Consider the following 19,955-nt stretch of genomic DNA (forward strand, 5'->3'; position numbering starts at 1 on the left):
CGAAATTACCAATAGTTTATAGAGATTCTAAATTAATTATCAAAGTAAAAGTAATAATAATGAAAATTAAATATTATTTTATAAGCAATAATTATTAGCCTGAAACACTCATCCACATTGAAAAATCTCCTGATAAAAGATACATTACGCCAACGGGACTTGAACCCGTGTCCTTTCGATTTCCGGTCGACAGCTCTGACCACTGAGCTATGGCGGCTTATCTCTTATCCGCGAAATAATTCAATATATACTAGTGTTTCATTCAACAATTACTGCTTGTTACATTTTTTCACCTGAAAACAACCAACTTTATTTTATATGAAAAAGGTATTGTAAGTACTAACTCTCTCACTAGATGCGTCATGTATCTTTTATCGGGAGACTTTTCAATGTGGATGAGTGTTTCAGGCTAATAATTATTGCTTATAAAATAATTGTTACCCTTTGTGCTATGCATAAAAAATCTTGTCTTAAACATTAGTATACCAAAAAAAAAAAAAATTAAAATTAAATATATTCAGAAAAAATATATAACCTGAAAGACGTGACTCACTAAAGAAAAGTTCCAAAGACAACGATGGTAGTTGAACGTCCACAAAAATGCAAACGAATCCGCTGCCTAAAACGCTTTTAGTTAGTTAACCGAGGAAGGTAAATTAATTTATTGGAATTTTGGTGCAAACGAACTCTGCGCACGGATGTGTTGGTGAGAAACGTCATCGAGGGCTTATTGGGCATGTGTCAGGCACGTGGGCCGAATAGAAAAACTGATCACGTGCTCGCGTGTACAAAGTTACTAACTACTAACTAGGCTTGTGTTAGTTGATTCTTTCTAATATACGAGTTTCTTTATTTATCTACTATACCTGCCTCTCATTCTGAACGAATTCTTTATCCTCGGCGAAGGTCGGCGCTTGTATAGGTGACCAGGTTAACATAGAGTAAATTCATGTTTACTGAGTTTCATCAACGATTTACATTTATATGGCTGTGTTTTGAAGAAGACCTGGTAAGCTAAGTTCTTACCAACCCCACTCTCTTCAACTTTATTACATTCAAAAATCTAGGATACCATTTATCCCACTGTCCGGGAAGTTGGATCTCTTTTGAAAAATAACAATTTGCTTCAGCCATACACCATTTTACAATTGACATACTGCCATAATGCCGTGTCTTCCGTGAGATTATCCAAGAAGTCACCGCGTTTTTAATTACTTCGGCAGCATTGTTGTACTGGCTTTGGACAACTGGCCTCTTGTGTAGCATTCTCATAAATATGAATTGAATAAAATGAGTTGAAAAATCACAAAAAGAGAAGAAAGATTTGCTATCTTTATCTACCACTTATATGATTTAATTTCTTCCATTTTCCCTTAAATATATGCCTTGATTCTGAGGAAGTTCATTCTAAAGCAAACACAGACTTTTCGTGTTATTTGTTATTGAGGTGTTATGCCGTGTTGCATAACTCCTTCCTTAGCCAACGTTTCGGACAGCATTGCAGTGTCCTTCATCAGGGCAGGTGTGTTGTTACAAATAACAAAAATACTTTTGGCCGTGAAAATCTTAAATCATAACAGACTTTTCGTGTTCCAATAATTGCGGGTTCTATTACCTTCAATATATTTTCTGAAGTGTTGTTTACCTAATAGTAAATATGCTCAAAATAATGTATTGATTTTTATCCTTTATCTGGTTGAACTAAAAAATCTCAGGAAAAAAATAAGACAGTATTTCTTAGACAATAATGAAGACTAGAAGACATTGTTTCTAATAATACCAAACGGGTAATAATTAATGAAATTTAGTTCAGGTTCAATTAATAATGAGAATGTTTTAAATTGGTTAAGAAGAAAGGGAAATACCAAATGAACAATAGCACGGATTCCTTGTTTCATGGATTTAAAATTAGCTTTATTTATAGCCCTGGAAATCCTTGTTTTTCATTTCAATGCGAATAATAAATGGCGAATAGTTCAACTTTATCACACTATTTAATGGAATTAATGGAGAAGGCTTTTGTCCCGGTGGAAATCGGTTGACTAAAATATTCTAGCCCTTCCCTTAGCTGTCATGTTCTATAATATATTGTATTTGTATCTTGTCTGGATGCTGAAAAATCCTATCTTCAAATTTTATGTACAAACAATGCGTATTTTTAGGAGATTGTGCAAGATACAACGGTGAGTGACGTTGACGTTTATATCTTTTTTAAGGGTTTTGTAAACAACAGCTACCCTTTTTATAAAATGTATAACACAGATTTTGTTTTCAGGAGCATCTAAACAGCTGATAAAGTCAAATTAAATCATCCAATATCAAAATATCAATGTGAATTTGCGGACCTGTTTTAAATTGAATTAATTTTATTACATTAGTTAAGTGACCATTTTATTTAAATGTTATGGTGAATATTCAAAACGTTACTGGATCGTGGTAGTGCGGCCGCCCGTCTCTGTTCCAATAATGATGATGCCTGTATAACTTCATGTTAATTGATTACATTGATGGATCATCAATAATACGGTTATCATATCAATTATGTTAAATGATACGACGAATACTCGACACGCGTTGCCACTTCCTCGATATAAACTTCGCCAAAGATAAAAATAATCCTGATGCTAATCAGGTATGTACCTACCTAACAAAGGTGTTTTGCCGGCAAAAGAAGGCGGGAGAAATGTATAAATTACCATGGAATGTGACTTCCTATTTAAATTAAGCTTTGCACCTCTGGTTTCAACGGTCGCTTCTGTAAACGGCAATCCATTCCCTAAACTTGGTCACAAACAACATATTATCCCTGCTGTCACGCGTATTTTCCGGTGACCATACATCCCTCTATAGACGTTGTCAGGAAATGCTTTCAACCACATTAGGGTGGCAGTGTTTACTCCATCTGACGGGCCAAAAATAGAAAAAAAAGATGGAAACACGTATAAATCTCTATTCAATAGAAATATGCTGTCGACCTTTTCGGGATGTCCGCTACGGAGTAAGCAAGTTTCCAATGCCTTTTCATAAATAACAATAAAATGTTATTACGCGATATTTATCATGGTTATTCCGGAGCAGATGAAACAAATTCAACAAATATGAAGAAAGCCGAGTAGGGCAGTCTTTGTTGGATGACCTACTCATGGGCCCTATTAATCGCCCCTATTATCACTTATTTATTGTAGATATAATACACCAACAAATAAACTGATTTCTTCGATAGTTCTTGGAAGTTTATTTATCTCGACAGAAAAATTAAACAAACTTTATTTTTCGTGGTTTACATCTAGTACTTGCTACATCGTTTTAGCAATATAATTTTTCATATTATAATTAAAATGTTAATCAACGTCGTTGGAAATTTTAGAAAATTATTTATAAATTTCGTGTAAAACTTTGTTTTGGTTAAGTGTTTCAGCTCAAAGACAATTTTTTCTTCCTAGAAACTTTAGCTCCTAAAATCTTTAACCTTATCCCTAAAAACCTAAAAACCGTGGTTAACCCCATTCCTTTAAAAAACAAATTACAAAATGGATCCTTACACACGGAATACATTACATTGGAATACTTTTATTTTTATTTTTTATTGTTGATACATTATTTTACAATATTTAATATTCTAATTCAGTAATGTTGGCCTCACTGGGTTGTTTACCCGTGCTGAGGCCCCCATTTTATAATATAAGGATTTATGCATTTAAAAAAAAAGAAAAACAACATTAAAATAAAGATAAATTTAAACTTAAAATAAAGATTAAAAATTAAAATATAATTATCATACTAAAAGAAAAATATTAAAAGAGAATTATTATTATTACATTATTCCCTAACTTAGCGGTATAGTATGTACATAATTATTTAGTGTGATCTATTTACTAATAATTTCTCAATTTTTTCATCTTCTTATAATTCTCTAACTTCTCCATTCTCTTCTTGCAACCTAAACTAGCTATACATCATTTTTCATATTTTCTGTTTTATATTATAGTAATGTATAGATTCTATGTCCGCAAACTGTAAAATTCACCCGCCATAGCACAGGGTCATCCCTAGCATGGAGGGTGAAATATCACAAAAACCACATGTACCCTCTAAATCATGTATTAATAAAATAAATAAGAGTTAATTTGTCTTCTGACACATGTGAGTACCTAATAATTGTTTACGAAATTCCGATTATTATATCGTATTAATAACACTATTAGTTAAATTCATGTAAGGTGTAAAAAAGCAACAAAAGAAAAAAGACGAGAGAAAAGGAAGGTGGAGAATTTGGATTTAAGATTGGGGATAAGGGTTATATAAATGACTACAACTATTTATTAATGATATTAAGTAATCTCTTTTATTTTTCGGAATAACTTTATTGAGTAAAACCTCAAATTGTAATATTTAAATATTGAAGACAATATTAGTGATTTCTAAACGAAAATCTGAAAAAGAAAAATCAGAAAAGGAAACGGTCACATCTGGGACTCGAACCCAGGACCCTTGTCTTTCCGTGACAGTGCTCTACCAACTGAGCTAATGGGACCCTTAGCTCATTAGCCCCATTAGCCTTAGCTCATTAGCTCATTAGGGTCCCATTAGCTCAGTTGGTAGAGCACTGTCACGGAAAGACAAGGGTCCTGGGTTCGAGTCCCAGATGTGACCGTTTCCTTTTCTGATTTTTCTTTTTCAGATTTTCGTTTAGAAATCACTAATATTGTCTTCAATATTTAAGTAATCTCTTGATTTCTAGTGGTTCCAAATTATCGACGCTTTTTCTAAGTAACTAACAATCACGCCGTTTGCCCTCTGGATTAGGCAGAGAGGATAATCTAACAACTCGGTCTTAGCACACACACTCCTTACTTCATTCACATTTATACGTTGTCCAACGCATATCTTTACAATATTCTGTACTTTTCCTTTCTTTATCTACACAAAGGTTGATGATGGTTTCATGTGATTAAATAAATGACGTGGTAAGAGAATCTACTAGTTTCAAGGGCTCAAACATAATGAATAAATCAACTTTATTGTAATAAATGTCGATTACCTAAATGTATAATGCTCTAAAGAATTGCGATCGAATCAAAACAAGAAGTCTTTAAACTCAAATAAAGTCAAATTCATAGATACATAAAAAAATTCCGATGTTATTTCCACGAAGAAGTTACAAATGTTGTCAATTAATTAATTAATAGTTAAAGCAAAAGTTATTAAATTTGACTATAAATTGAAAAAAAAACTGTACATAAATATAAAACATAAAATGGCATCATATTATTTACAATTTTGCATCAATATTCCTAATTGATTAATTGACACAATTTAAACAAGAATAGTTACTTATGCAAAAATAACTTTAAAAATATCATTTTATCAGTACTTAACTAAATAACAATATAAAGCGTCCAAAATTTTACCGCTCCTATTTAGTTGATTAATTTTATATTGGGATGATGTTGTATACGTAATTCCCCACTTCTCTCAACCGTCTGGAGCAGTGAAACAGTGGTATCAATTTCTAATGGTGGTGCCACACTACAACGATACTGAGTGTATTAGGAAGGTACCTTATATATACTTTAAATTTCTTTAAATGAGTGAAAGACGAAACAACACAAATCAATCAAATAAAATTTTAAAATTTGTGCACGCTGGGATTTGAACCCGCTACCTCCGGCTTGCCGTTATAATATGAGTAATAACAATAAGTGACTTTTTTTTACTATGGATTGTGAATAGAAGAAAGATTCATGATCTATCGCTGGTTCGCCGAAGGTTCATTATAATATTTTTTGCAACGAAAGTTTCTGTATACAATAATGATCCAATTATTATTATTAGATAATATTATGTCTAATTTGAGACTCCACAAAGCTATTAGTTATCTGCTATTAATTTGTCCTAAGTAATAAATATAATTATGTTATATACTCTAAATAGTATAAAATAAAGTCTCTCTGTTTTTGCGGTTAGTTTTTCCAAACTACGTAACTGATTTTGATAGGGTTTATTTAGAGATTTTTTTCTGAAAGGTTTACATATATAGTACATGCATATTATACATAAAGAAAGTAAGAAAATGTCCATGTTTTGTAATCAATTTGAAAAAAAATATGTTTTCGGACGTTTTCTTAGCTGCTAACGGCTAAACCTTATAAAATATCTTAAAATAAAAACGGTGTAATCAAATATCTTAAACAGTTCTACAGAAAAGTCCAGGGTGGTATATGTCATATAATTTAAATTTCGTAAGCACGATTTTGTCTTGGAAATTTAAGCCTCGATTGGGAAGATATTTGGATCAGAAAACACCCACAAGGCACTTCTTGTGTTATTCTTTATTTTACGACTCTGCTATTATTAAAAGTTTTTATCTGAAGTGTATTTCGTTGAGGTATTTTTTTACTGAACGGCGTTAAAAAATGCAAATATGACGACAACTTCATTATAAAATGGCCGCCTTTGTTGTGTTAAGTTTTTTTTTTGATTTGAGCAGAAAGATTGCATTATTTGTGACGAAAACGACGAACATGGTGATTTTCAGTGGATTGTTATCAGCAATTACTGTTTTGCGGCTTTTGTGAAAAACTTTTATAAATAAATAATGCGCCAACTTTTCCAGTGTGCTATTAGAACACCATTTGAACTATCTATTCATTTTCTCTGTGCATATACATTAACGTTAGCGTTGTTTTGAAGCCAAGAATTACCTGTATACGTAAGACTGCCGTAAGGTTCCAAACTGCAGTAAACGTTGTCACTGGATTAGCTTCTGCGCATTTATGCCAGACAATTGCATCGCCAACCGGGCCGAGGTAGGCAACGCTATTACCTTTAAATTAAGGACTTACTGTAAGGTATTATAACATTTTATTTAAGTATTTATTTAAACAAAATTAACCAATATTGTGAATATGGTCCTCTCCTACAATTCGATGGAAACTGAACCCATAACCTTCGCGTTCTGAAACTTAGGTCATAAATGATAGATATTAGTATTCTTACTCACCAATTTAGTATCGATATAGTTATACCGGAAGTAAGACCGATTTAGCTATACTACGCCGCGCCGTGGTTTTTACTGAATAGACTAATATTAACACTGAGTTTATGAGTATGTAATAATTCTGTGAACAGTAGACAAACTATAAAAAACTTTCAATATTAGAATAACAACATCCAGATCTAAAACAATGTATCGTTTACTGACCAGTTACATATACACCATCTAGTTACATGTAAAATGTAGCTTGCTTCTCTCAACTTTACTAGATTTTTTATTTTTTTAAATTTATATTTTATTCTTCAATCGAATATCCATTCCCTTCCTCTCTTTTGAGGTTGATACAGTCCCATCGGTTGCAAGTAGCTGTGTCTCTTACATAGTGAGATTTTCTGATCTTTGATTCAAACATAATACTTATGCCTATGAAAGGAAAATTTAAGAATTAGTTCAATTTTTTTATTCACGAAAGGTTTGTAAAGTGCAAATCTCATTTATCTAAGAAATCTTAATTCGTTCCTGAAACAAAACCAAAATCTAAAATTATTTATTAGTAAAGAATGTTGGACATTGGTGTAGAACTTAGCATATGATCAGTTCATGAAAAGACGATTTTAAATGTTCATAAACATAATTCTCCTCTTAAGCCAAGATTTCAGATAGCGTTACAGACATAGCCACTGCAGCCAACGAGAAATTTTCCAAATAATGGCTAATGTATTCACCAAAAATTATTGCCAATTATTGTAAGCCGCCAAAAATGTTATGAACCAAATCAGTGTAAAAGTTCTGCAGAAATGTGAGGAAGGTATTAATATTTGCTGTTGCATTAATTGTTAAGAATACCCGCGATGTTAAACAAGTAAGATAAAAAAAACTTACTAAATATTGTGTACATTGTATTTGTGGAGGAATAAAGATTGTACCATTGAAAGTATTCCACTTAAACGTATTCTACGCGGAAAGTTATGTAGACTGGCATTACAAGTAATAATTTTAAACAGTTTTTTTTGTTTTCTCAAACATTTGAGTGCAAAATTACTGAGAAACTTTGAAATTGACGACTTAATTAAAATCTTGTCGTATTAAAAGTATCTATGTGGAGACGGAGGCTTCTGGATTGCTGAAATTCAATTCAATTCAATTTTGAGACATCCTTCACCGTTTGCCTGAGTACAAGATTCGCCAGAAATCCTAGCAGCTTAACCCAGACGAGGGTGCAGTGGTCCAAAAATAATTTTAATACCAATTAGACTATGTTCTCTGCGTTCGAACCGAGCTCCAGCAGGTTTAACACCGGGTTATCTCTTGAAGTAATAATATCTCTGCATTTATACATTACAATGGGCATTGTCTGAAGTGTTAAAACGGTATTACAGATTTAAGGGGTGATTCAGATACCTATATTTATAATAAAATCGACATTGGTGTGGCATTCTACAGTTACAGTAAAGCATCGTTTGAAAGTCACCTTACATCAATAAGATACTGAATGACACATACATAAATGGTATTTCACTAAATAAAAAATATTCCAATCAACTCAGCAAATTATTTTCGTTCGATGTTTCAAAGAAAAGTTTCCACAACATTAGACGCTAAGTAAATTGCAATAAAATTTTACTGCACATTAAGATAAATTAATAATTTTCCTCGAAACAGATGTCGTTTTTTGTCACAAAACAGTTTCGCAGTGTAACATAAATGTCGGATCTAATTAATTGCACGGAAAATAGGCACAAGAAGGCTATAATATCATATGTTTTCAATGAGTATTAAATAAACCTACGTCTTCTAATATTTATATATTTTATTTTGTATTTACTTGTGTCTATTACTTTACATCTTTCTAGAGCTTGTATTAATTTGATACCTTCTGTTGTAATTTTGCGATAAAATACTACAGTTAATGTTTAAAAAAAAAATATATATATATATATATATATTTCCGGTATTTGCTTGTGCTTTTATACTATGATATGCAATTATAGTTAAGGGTTTATTTATACGTGGGTTTAATATTTATATATATAAATCTTTACTAATATCACATTAAGGCATTAGGCTGTGAAAATTATTTCTTAATTTACTAAATGAGAATAAATTTTCTAAATATTGAAATACGAACTCTTAGGTTGTATATTTACACAAAATTACTATATTCTTTGAAATAGCAGAAATGTTCTTTGTTAGATTATTCCCAATACCTTTATTTCTACGAATTTCAATTAAGGATCTGTCTCTCCAAAACTTCAATATAATTATTGGAGATTAATAAATTTACTCAAGAGCCCTGCTCTATACCAAAAAAGTAATTATATTAAGATTTTTTTTGGAACAACTTAGTGAGTAAAACCTCAAATCGTAAAATTTAATTATTGAAATCTAGCTGACATATACCATCGCGTTTTTTTCTGTGGGCCTGTTTAAGATATACCATTATTTTGATGTATAAGGTTTGGCCAGCTTTAGCAATGTAAGCGCCCGAAATTTTTTTTTACGGCTTGATTACGAAACATCGACTTTTCGCTGATTTTCCTAAATATAAATTGTATGTAATATACATATAAACCTTCCGGAAGAAATTTCCTAAACGATAGTGAAAAGTTTTTGAAAATCCGTTGCGTAGTTTAGAAGAACTAAGCGCACAAACTGACAGACACGAATAGTGTAATAATATTTTATACTATTACGAGATAATAAAAGCTAATTTTAAACGAAAAATTGAAACAGAAAAAATACGGTCGCATCTAGTCCTAGATGTATTATGATCATGATCTTCATCCTCAATAATATATATTATATTTTCACTTATTCTAAAGTAACTACCAAAGGAAGCCAGTTTGAAATTAATTTGAATAATCTAGTCCATGGTCGAAAAAAATCCATACCTCGGAAAAAGCACCATCATATATTTATTTAATATATTTGTTTACAGACTATTATAATTAGTAATGAACGAATATAAAGGTAAGTACCTAGTTATAAATTGGTTCCTCCTGAATAAAGCAATCGCAGATTTCACAAAAACTTAATGACGGAATTTTATGATTTCTGAGCAAAGTTGTGATCAAATACTTGATACAACTTCTTATTACAGTGTAGTCCAAGCCTGGTGTATGAGAGGCTATAAACAGAAGTATTTATATAGTAGTCATTTTAATTTTTCAATCCAGAGCAACATTTTTTCAATATCGTTCACAATTCGTTTTATTTTATTTTAATTAGTTCTTAGCTAGGCAGATTGTCTGTTGTAAGGAACCTAATGCTCGTGAAAATGCCAAATGAATTATATTGTAATCTTTTTATTTCTTTTATCTATAACTATCTAAATAGTGATAACAATGAGTGTCATTAATACGTATATAACTATCTATTTATCATATAAACTGAGTTAATATCAATTACAGACACCAAATACTTATACAAACAAATTTTTTTACTAAATTATTAAGATATTTTAATCAATAAAATTTTCAAATAATTTTTATATAACTATTATAAAGGTGACTGAATTTCTGCGAGTGTAGCATTATATTATTTTCATGGAAAGTACATTTTTTTTCTGGAAAACTGGTCCATAGTAATAATTAAATCGAACATTTGCGTGTAAAAGCAAATGTTCGAAACTGTTTATGATTACCACTAAATCTTAACGACGATCTCAGGTGTAACGAAATTTGTACATTTTTTATATCTGGACTCTATGGAAAATTCGTATAAGTGTTGAAATCTCTGAGAAAAAAAGAGAGTAATAAATAATATTTCATCATACGTTGTTATGACCAAGCATAAGCAAGATATCATATTTAGAAAATAATGAATCTGTATGGTTTATTCTCGGACATTGCATCAACTTTAATGTACAATCTGACTCTCAAGTCTCGAGTGGGTTCTGCAACAGTATTCACTACCTCCTTTATATATTATATCGCATTGAATCCGAACACTTGAAGCCAGAAAGGAAATACCCATCTTCGTGTCTAAAGAATCTCAAGACTGATTTGTTAAGGCAGGGCGGCAAAACAAAGAAGACAAAAAGCTTTAGAAATAAGATACAACAACTTTATCCCCAATTTCTAAAATATCAGAACATGGCCGGCGTTTCAGGCAACTCTGAAATACTCTGATATTTTTTACGATAGCGAAACTGGATTTAAAGATTACCAGTTTATTGGTTTTTACCCGGAAAAGGTAATTGATACTTAGTATGACCATTTTTAAAGCCATATTCCTCTATGTAAGCCCTCCAAAGAATCAAATCTTTCCATTTTTAAAGTGGATCGATTAAATAGATGGTCGCAAACGGGTGAACTAAGTGTGATAGGCGTTAGTGCTTAGTATGAGCTGACTCCAAGCACGTTCTTTCTGGTTTGATTTGAGAAGAAGCTCATTAAAGATATCTCGAAAGAGCCTCGGAATGCATGACCAAATAATCAGTCTTAAGGGTTACAAAGGGTTTTGTACGTCGTCGTGTATATCTTGAGGTGTTTTAAAAAAGAGCTGAGCAAAAGAATACTAAATTTTACTGGTGAAAATTGTGAGGGGTGACAGTTTAAAAAACTTCATAGAATTTTCTTTTTCTGATGATAAGAATCTTATTTCACACCCTGTATCTAATTTAATTTTCTTGGAAGATTTGCCTAAACAAAATATATAGATTCATGGAAATGACCCTCATTTTTCCCAGTAACGAACGAAAGACATTTTCATCGATTCATTGATTCATTTTTATGCACAAACTAATGGTAATGTAGGGAATACGCTCTGCATTTTTTTTAATCCGACAAAGGAAAGTATACATCAAATAGTATGGTTCACTTATTAGTTAAAATTAAGCGGAAATAACATTATGGCCTTAAACTTATAGTTGTTTTTATCCTTTACATTCCGTATAGAAAAAGTTGCTCCAATATAATGTAGCCAGAGGCAATTGTTAAAAACGTTGGTCTTATTTTTATTGAAAATTTAATGAAGTGGAGTCTAAAACCATCATGATAAAGAACAAAGAAAACTCCCAAGAAAGTATTTATTCAACGGGAATTGAATATGACTGGTAATTTTTTTTCTAGATGTGTTTGAAAGAAATAACAAAAAAATTATAAAGGTTAAAGCAAAAAACGAGGCACATATTATTTAAAATGGTTGTTATTCTACTAACTAATCACAAAATAAACAAGATTGACGAGTCGTGATCAAACCTACGCCATCTCTTCGAACTCTTTGTCTTCGAAGCGCTCATCACTAATAGGTAAGAATGTTTAATCTTTCGTTTGGGAGACACATCAGCGCAAACAACCCCACTCTTATAAAAATTCGATTACGCGAATATTTCCTTCGTTAATATTAGGTATTTTGTAATGTCTCCGCTTCGCTCTCTGCAGTCGCAATTTCTTTCGTTTTCTTAACGACAACGAAATTACGTTGTTTGCCGTCGGAACTCGGCGTGAATTTCCTTGTGAGCTGTAAACTAATTTTCGGCACGGTTTCGACGCCGCAGAGCAGTCCTGCCCGGGGAGCATGTCAGAAAACGATTTGATTTAATTAAATTTATAACCACGAAACAGCTGTCATAACGTTGCGGTGTTGGCCCGACTTGGCCCTCACTGGCCTAGCCGATTATTCCATTGCCAAGCGAGATATATTAAGATTTTCGACTAACAAATGCACGATTGGATGGCGTCAGCGTTGTAGTTTCGGCATGTTTCTAGATATCGTAATGAACGCTCTTCAATGGGCGCCCGTGTTAAAAGTGGTCAGTTTATACATTAGAACAGAACATCATAGATCTTAATTGCATACTTCAGAAATTTACGAAAACTGTTTAGCTAAATCGGGTTTTGCAATACGATGTTGTTTGTAAAATGTCTACAAGAAGACAAGGATATGAATTATAATGATTCATTGATTCCATTGGAAATGCTCTCGAAACAATAATTATAATAAACAACTATTAATTGCAAAAAAATTTCACGCTTAATTAAATAAATTAATCACATTGTTAAACGTTAGAAACTGAAAAGGAAAGTAACAAACCATACAATTTCAGACGAATAAATCATTTTGGAATAAAAAATATGCGCAACGACGATGTAGATAATGTTATGTAGTAATAATGATTGCGATTTTCATATTGCTTTAATTATTGAAAGAAACGTGGTTATGGAAAAGTAAAGGTTATTTGCGTTAAAACAACAAGGGATACGGATTCCAGGTTCACCTGGTCCAACTCCCTGGAAACACGCACAGCGTCACATTTGAATGCAAGTAGAGAGAGAAAAATCTTATTTATGAAGAAAACTGGCTTGAATTATTGTCTACTACACATATTGTACGCGTGCTTCGTACACATTGTGTTCATTGATAAGGACTACACTAGGTGGGCTCTCTGATAGCTAAATTGGTCTGATACAAAGATCATATGAATGAACAATTTAAAAATACCACGAAGAAATACATGTTTGAAAACAGCATCAAACATGTATGCAACCTAACCTAACCTAACCTAACCCAACCAAATGAAACAAAAAAATTGTCTTCGAAAATTAATCTTCTTCAAGCGTAAAGCAGCTAGTGAATATTGGCACTACATGTTGAAGACACAAATATTTCTTGCAGTGCTAGCAAGTATATCCTGTCTTTCGGTTCAATAATAATCATACTATCAAAACAAAATCAAAAATAATATTAGGAAAAATTTAAAATTCTAAAATTAAACTGTTACTTGTTTACTTACGTAGTCTGTGACCCCGGTCTCACGCACTGAGTTGGCGCTAAAACTCCAAGAGGTGCGTTCGAATTTTCGGCGCGGGTTGAACTTATGGTGGAAGATGCGCAATGAGGAAAGTACACGAAATCACAACTCAATTCGATGGCGATTAAAAAAGTTATTCGACATTTTCGAATCACTCGGTCTTGCAGACATTTACGTCACAATGGAGGGTTAAGATCAGAAAATCATGATGAACCAACACAACTACCTACAGTCCGCCTCGGAAATATATTAATAATATTCCATTATAATTTTTATTTCAAATAGTTACTTGCCGACACCTAAGGCAATCCGTGATATCCTTTGATTTCGATTCCGTGTTATCGTTTGAAGATTAATAGAATAGAACTTAGGTATACTCGTATTTTACAATCGAGAGAAATATGTTTTCAGTACAACCCTAAGAATGGTATATTAATCAGAATAAATTCTATATTTGTGATTGTGACTAACCAGACTAATATGAATATCTATGTAAGGTACAAACTTCCTTCTTTCCACAACATTACCCTCCTCACTTAATAAATAATAAAGATTTTTAACAACAATTTTTTATCAAAATAGTCATGTTGGTGTCGTTCACACTAATCTGTGTATCATTTAACATTGCTGTAACATTCTGTACGTATAAACCTTGCACTATGTCGTAAGCATAATATTACATAGATAACTACCTTCATAACACCACAGTTTATCCGTGGTATAATATTTAGGTCATTATTTAACTATGATAATATCTTACACATCAGTATTCCTAGGTAAAATAAGTACGTTAGAATTTAATATTTTAATCCAAATATGAAATTCGATACTAAGTAACTTACGCATGGATGTACGTCTGACATGTCCCAAATAAACTTATATTCATTTTCGACAGGTTTCAATTTCATGTACTTAAAAATTGCGTTGCTGACATAGATTTTTTAAATATCAGTTTCAAATATTTTTTCACATTGTCAAAATGTACTTTTTTTAGACGGTACTTGCCCAAATCGAGGTTAGGTGCTAAGCCGCTTTAGTGTGCGTGATCATTTTTTCCAGGGAGCAACTCTCATGATAAAGTGAGCCATAAAGGGAGGGTTTTGTGCAGAAGAAGTATATAATTACCATCATGTTATGGCTCAGTTAACTAATTTGAAAACGAATGTCTCGAGGAAATAATTTTTAGGTACACTTTAATTAAGCGACTGAGGAGACAAAATTTTCATACTAATATTTCAACGTAAAAATGTTATCTTTTTTATAACGGTAAGTACCTACCTAGGTAGGTAGGAAAGACATTTTTAAGAAACTTTTATACAAATTAGTCGAACTACTTAATATACAAACGAAAAAAATAGTTTAACGCTCCAACAAGACATAAAAATAGAAATAAGTATAACAAGATAAGTACGAGGTTATTACTTTCTTGGGCGTGAATACACAATCATGTTTAGTCGTTTCGCTTAAACCATCTATCTCCAAATAAACAAAGGCAAAAAAACACAAGAAAACGCGTGAAAGTATCATTTTTATAAGACTTTATTATCATTTATAATGAAAAACTAATGTTTACGAGACAATGTTTTGTATGCAGAGCACAAAGGATAACATATTATTTTTAAGCAATCATTTTTAGCCTGAAACACCTAAATAAATTGAAAAATCTTCCGAGAAAAAATACATGCCGCCGACGGAAATTGAACCCGCAGCTTTGTGATTGCCGGTCAGTTGCCCTACAATTCAATATGTAATGGTATTTTTCATTCAACAATTATTGCTTATTAGATTTTTTCACTAGAACACAACCAATTTTATTTTTGTAGGAAAGATATTGATAATACTAAATCACCTACCAGATGGCGTCGAAATGTAGTATATGACTTTATTGTTATATTTAGGTGATGTAAGCATGGACTGGCTCGAGTAAAATACATCAAAAACATTTATTTTTTTAATTTTATTAAAATAAATACAAATATTCCTGGGTAACGAATAACCGGACAATATTTGAAAATCTCCTACTACCACCACAGTAAGTGGAAAGTTTTATGTTGTGATGGACGACTTAGCCAGCTTAGGAATTGAACACACTATACTCAGCCACCGACCGGTCTTTGTACATGTAAGTTAAGCATAATACATATTTGGAATAAAATTTCTTAATACATAGTCCGAAGTTCATTAATTAATTACGGTAACTAAATATAATTACCAAACAAAAAGCATCGTATAAAGCATATAATTCATTTTTTAATAACCTGCGCAACACCGGAAAATTATTACTTGCTATCTTCCTAGAAGGTCGAAGTAAGATTTTTTTTATGGGAAAAATTGATTGAAATTTAAAACAGGTTAACGTTTTTAAGTCGTAAATTGTATAAGATTCCGCCGGCGGGTTTTGATAAGTAAAATAAATAACTTGAGATTCTTCTGCAAATAAAAGATAAGTTTCAATTCATGGATGAAATGTTGTTTATTCTGGTTGTAAAGGGCGATCAAGCTATGTGACAGCCCAGAAGATGTACGAAGTACTGGATCCAATGGGACTATCGCAATATAAGAATATTATTCAAGGTGTGGAGAAGTGAGTGAGACGAATGAGAAAGATATTCTTTCTTTTTATGTGACAGCCCAGGAGAAGTACAAAGTCTTGGATCCAATGGGACTATCGCAATATTGGGGTGTTATACAAGGTGGAGAGAAGTGAGGGAGGCAAACTAGAGACATACTCTTTATTTTTATGTGATAACTTAGAAGAAGTACAAAGTACTATATTTACTATAGGTATAAATTTAAAAAAATTAAAACCTTCCTCTGAATCCATAACAATTTTATTAATTTACTCGTAAAATCTAATAGAAAGGAAATACAGTATATCTGTGTGTGTGTGTGTGTGTGTGTGTGTATTTACTAACGAAATATAATTTTGGCAATCATAATTTTATCATTTTATTCACTTTGTATAAAGATTTCATTACTATTACTTGCAAACATAGCATAACATTTTGTACAAACGTAAAAACGGCGCATGTTTGACAAATACCTAAACAAATCGTTTCCTGATGTATTTATACAAAATAACACTATAATTATTATTATTATTACCTATTAAATAAGACTATTTGAATTTCACTTTTGTTTTCTGAAATGAATGAATACAAATCTTGAAAGCGGAAATTAGCCCAATTCCCGACATCCGATTGATTTGAAACTCGGAAGTAGACTCGTCGTCGATGACAATGCATTTTATCAACTTTTGGTGGCAATCAAGTGCACTCACACAGAAATAAAGGTCTCTAGGTCTCGGCGAGGATGGTTGTCGACTCCAGTTCCTCGGTAGGAAGATTCAATTCCCATATATTATTATTATTCCTATATATTTTTTTCAAGTTTAAAAAAACTTTTTTTTTTTTAGAACCCAAAACAAATAAATAAAAACAACTTAACCTATCTACAAAACATTTCTTATAACCTCTTATCACATTACATTATGATTCAACTGAACTACTACAAATCTAATAACTGTGTTGATACTGCCGCCACGTGGAGTCTCAGGGAGAACACTGTGTTTTTACTTATGACGGCGGAATAACATTTTACCAAATATTTGCAAACACCTCAGCACGGGTTCTCCTAGTGAGGTGTTCACAAAACACTACATCTATCCTAGTAACCGATTATTTCCATTTTCTGTGTATTTTTTATTTTTTATTTTTTTTTTATTTTTTTATTTTTTTTATTTTTTTTTTTAAAGAGAGACAAACATTCCCGGGTTACGAATAACCCAACAATGTTTGAAAATCTCCTAATACCACCACAGAAAGCCGAAAATGTTGCTTGTGTTGTGATGGAGGACTTAGCCAGCCGAGGAATCGAACACGCGACGCCCGGGTGAGACCCAAGCGCTATGCCCACTCAACCACTGACCGGTCAAATGTAATTTATAGTCTGATTTAGGGTATCATAAAATATACAATTAATGTATTGTGGTGGCACCGAATGAAATAGGATAGGTATACGACACAATTAGATGATAAAAACGTGTATTACAGCTTAATTATAATTCACCACTTATAAATTGACCTTAACCATAAACATTTGTTTTGTGATTTTTCGAAGCCTTTTCAAAAGACCGACGTTTTGACTCCCACTATCACCTGCTTCACACAAATGTCAGCAGAATCAGTTAAACGAGATATTTCTTCTGACTACGCCGATTTTTTTTACAAATGTGTTATTTTATCTTTTATATCTGAAAGTATAAAAGATATAATACTATTTTTATTTTATTTTAGTTTATTGGGGAAACAAATAGTTTTATAATTTTGTATAAATAATTACATTTTACATGTTGTAATAACCAGTGAAGTTTCCACATAAAATTCATGTTACAAGCAGAAAAAATCACAAAAAAACATAAAAACACGAATGAAAATAACTGAGATATTCTAGATATCTTACACACCTAATGAAAATAACTGAGATATCTTAAATTTCTTACACACCTTAATGAAAATAATTGAGATATCTTAGATATCTTACACATCTTAATGAAAATAATTGAGATATCTTAGATATCTAACACACCTTAATGAAAAATTACTTAGATATCCTAGACATAGTAGGAGGAGAGGGTACGTAATTATCAATTTGATTTAATTTTCTCCAATATGCATTTAGTTAACTGAACTAAGGACAAAATATCGGCGTCTGAAAAAATATTATTGTATTTTGTGAATGTCCTTCTGAAAAATGGATGTTGTGTGTAGTTAGTTTTTGAGTATTGTATGTGTAATAGTTTGTTTAACCGTGTGTTACAAACTGGACAGTGGAAATGCATTTTTCTAGAAGGTAGTCAGTCGTTGTCAAGAGCGTAGTGGATAATTTTGAATAAATATTTTTGGTCGGATACATCTCTTCTAATTTCTAATGTTAATATTAATAACCTTTCAATAATAACTTTACATTGGGGATTCCATATTACTAATCCAAACTTCTAATAGTGAGAGAACGAAAAAGACATATAGTATTTTTATATGAGGTGATCTGATTGGTTTCGCCACACTTATGATGAAACTTAGACATTCTGAGTCCATTTTTGTACCCAAGTCCCAAACTTCACTATATCTTTTTAGTTCTACGTCATTCATTTTGTACGGGAATATTAGAAGGTTAATGCTTTGATACCAATCAAAAAAATTTGTTTTGAAATCATAAAGAGATTAATCTAATCAAACTTCTACTGGATAGTACTGAGTAGGGTAGAGTGACACGCCAAAATCAAAAATATTCGGATATAAAATTTCATCAATATATGAAAAATTATTATTATTTGGCTTTTAGAAATAGCCAAAAAATCTTTTTTAAAGATATTCTAATATTACAAAATAAGAGTTTTTTATACCTCAATGGTGTTTCTCAAATGTTTCATCTGCGCCCTTCCTCCCGCCCTCATCCAAATGTCCTTTCTTCAGGGTTAGTAATTATCCTGTAAGGGTTGATAGTTCTTTATCACGTTATCGATCCTCTTTGTATTCGCTCGCCGCGGATGTATTAAATACACCGTCAACCATTTTCTCGTTTAGCAGGAAACATAAATAACATAGTAAGCTGCCTATTAGAGCAAAACCACCTCAACCAAGGCCAGGACACTAACTTAATTTTGCCTGCTATTTATTATTCTATAAAAAAATGTTCTGAATGTTTAATTGGTGTGGATAAATAATATAGGTAGAATGTCTTGTAACTAAAGGATGAGTTATAATAAAATTTAGGAGCATCGTACATACATATTAAAGGGCACTAAATTCGGTGCCCTGGCCTGGGTTGATTTCGCTAGAGTCAAATCAATACATAACGCAATATCTGGGCAGGACAACACACATTATTTATGAGTAAGGGTGATACAGTAAAAAATGGAAAAAAATGTCTGACAATCGTTTAATAATGTATTATTTTATCATTCATTCAATGAATTATTATCTATTGTTTGTATTATTTAACTTTTTGTAAATTTTTTTTTTAAATTAAAAAACTACTAATATATCCTTTAAGTAGGTAGTACCTTCTAGGTACCTATATTCCTAAAAATATAAATCAGACATCTAATACAAGTCCTAGCGAGTGATCGTACATGACGTCTCCGTATAAGTATCTCCTGTCTTTTTCGTTTTCATACAAGACTCATGAGAAGAAAGAGGTCGA

At 31.8% G+C, this 19,955-nt stretch overlaps 1 protein-coding gene across 1 annotated transcript in view; it reads right to left on the reverse strand.

Annotated features, from left to right (window-relative positions):
• The window catches only part of LOC149412274 (uncharacterized), a 311,506-nt gene extending 292,267 nt beyond the window's left edge, over positions 1-19,239 (reverse strand). The window contains exon 1 of the mRNA XM_089646124.1: positions 19,156-19,239. Coding sequence (XP_089502250.1) covers positions 19,156-19,206 — 51 coding nt within the window. The 5' untranslated portion in view covers positions 19,207-19,239. The remainder of the gene's footprint in view (positions 1-19,155) is intronic.
• Positions 19,240-19,955: the final 716 nt, after the last annotated feature.

The sequence above is a fragment of the Hesperophylax consimilis genome, chromosome 23, assembly GCF_061612785.1.
Source record: "Hesperophylax consimilis isolate HC1 chromosome 23, BYU_Hcon_1.0, whole genome shotgun sequence".
Lineage (NCBI taxonomy): Eukaryota > Metazoa > Arthropoda > Insecta > Trichoptera > Limnephilidae > Hesperophylax > Hesperophylax consimilis.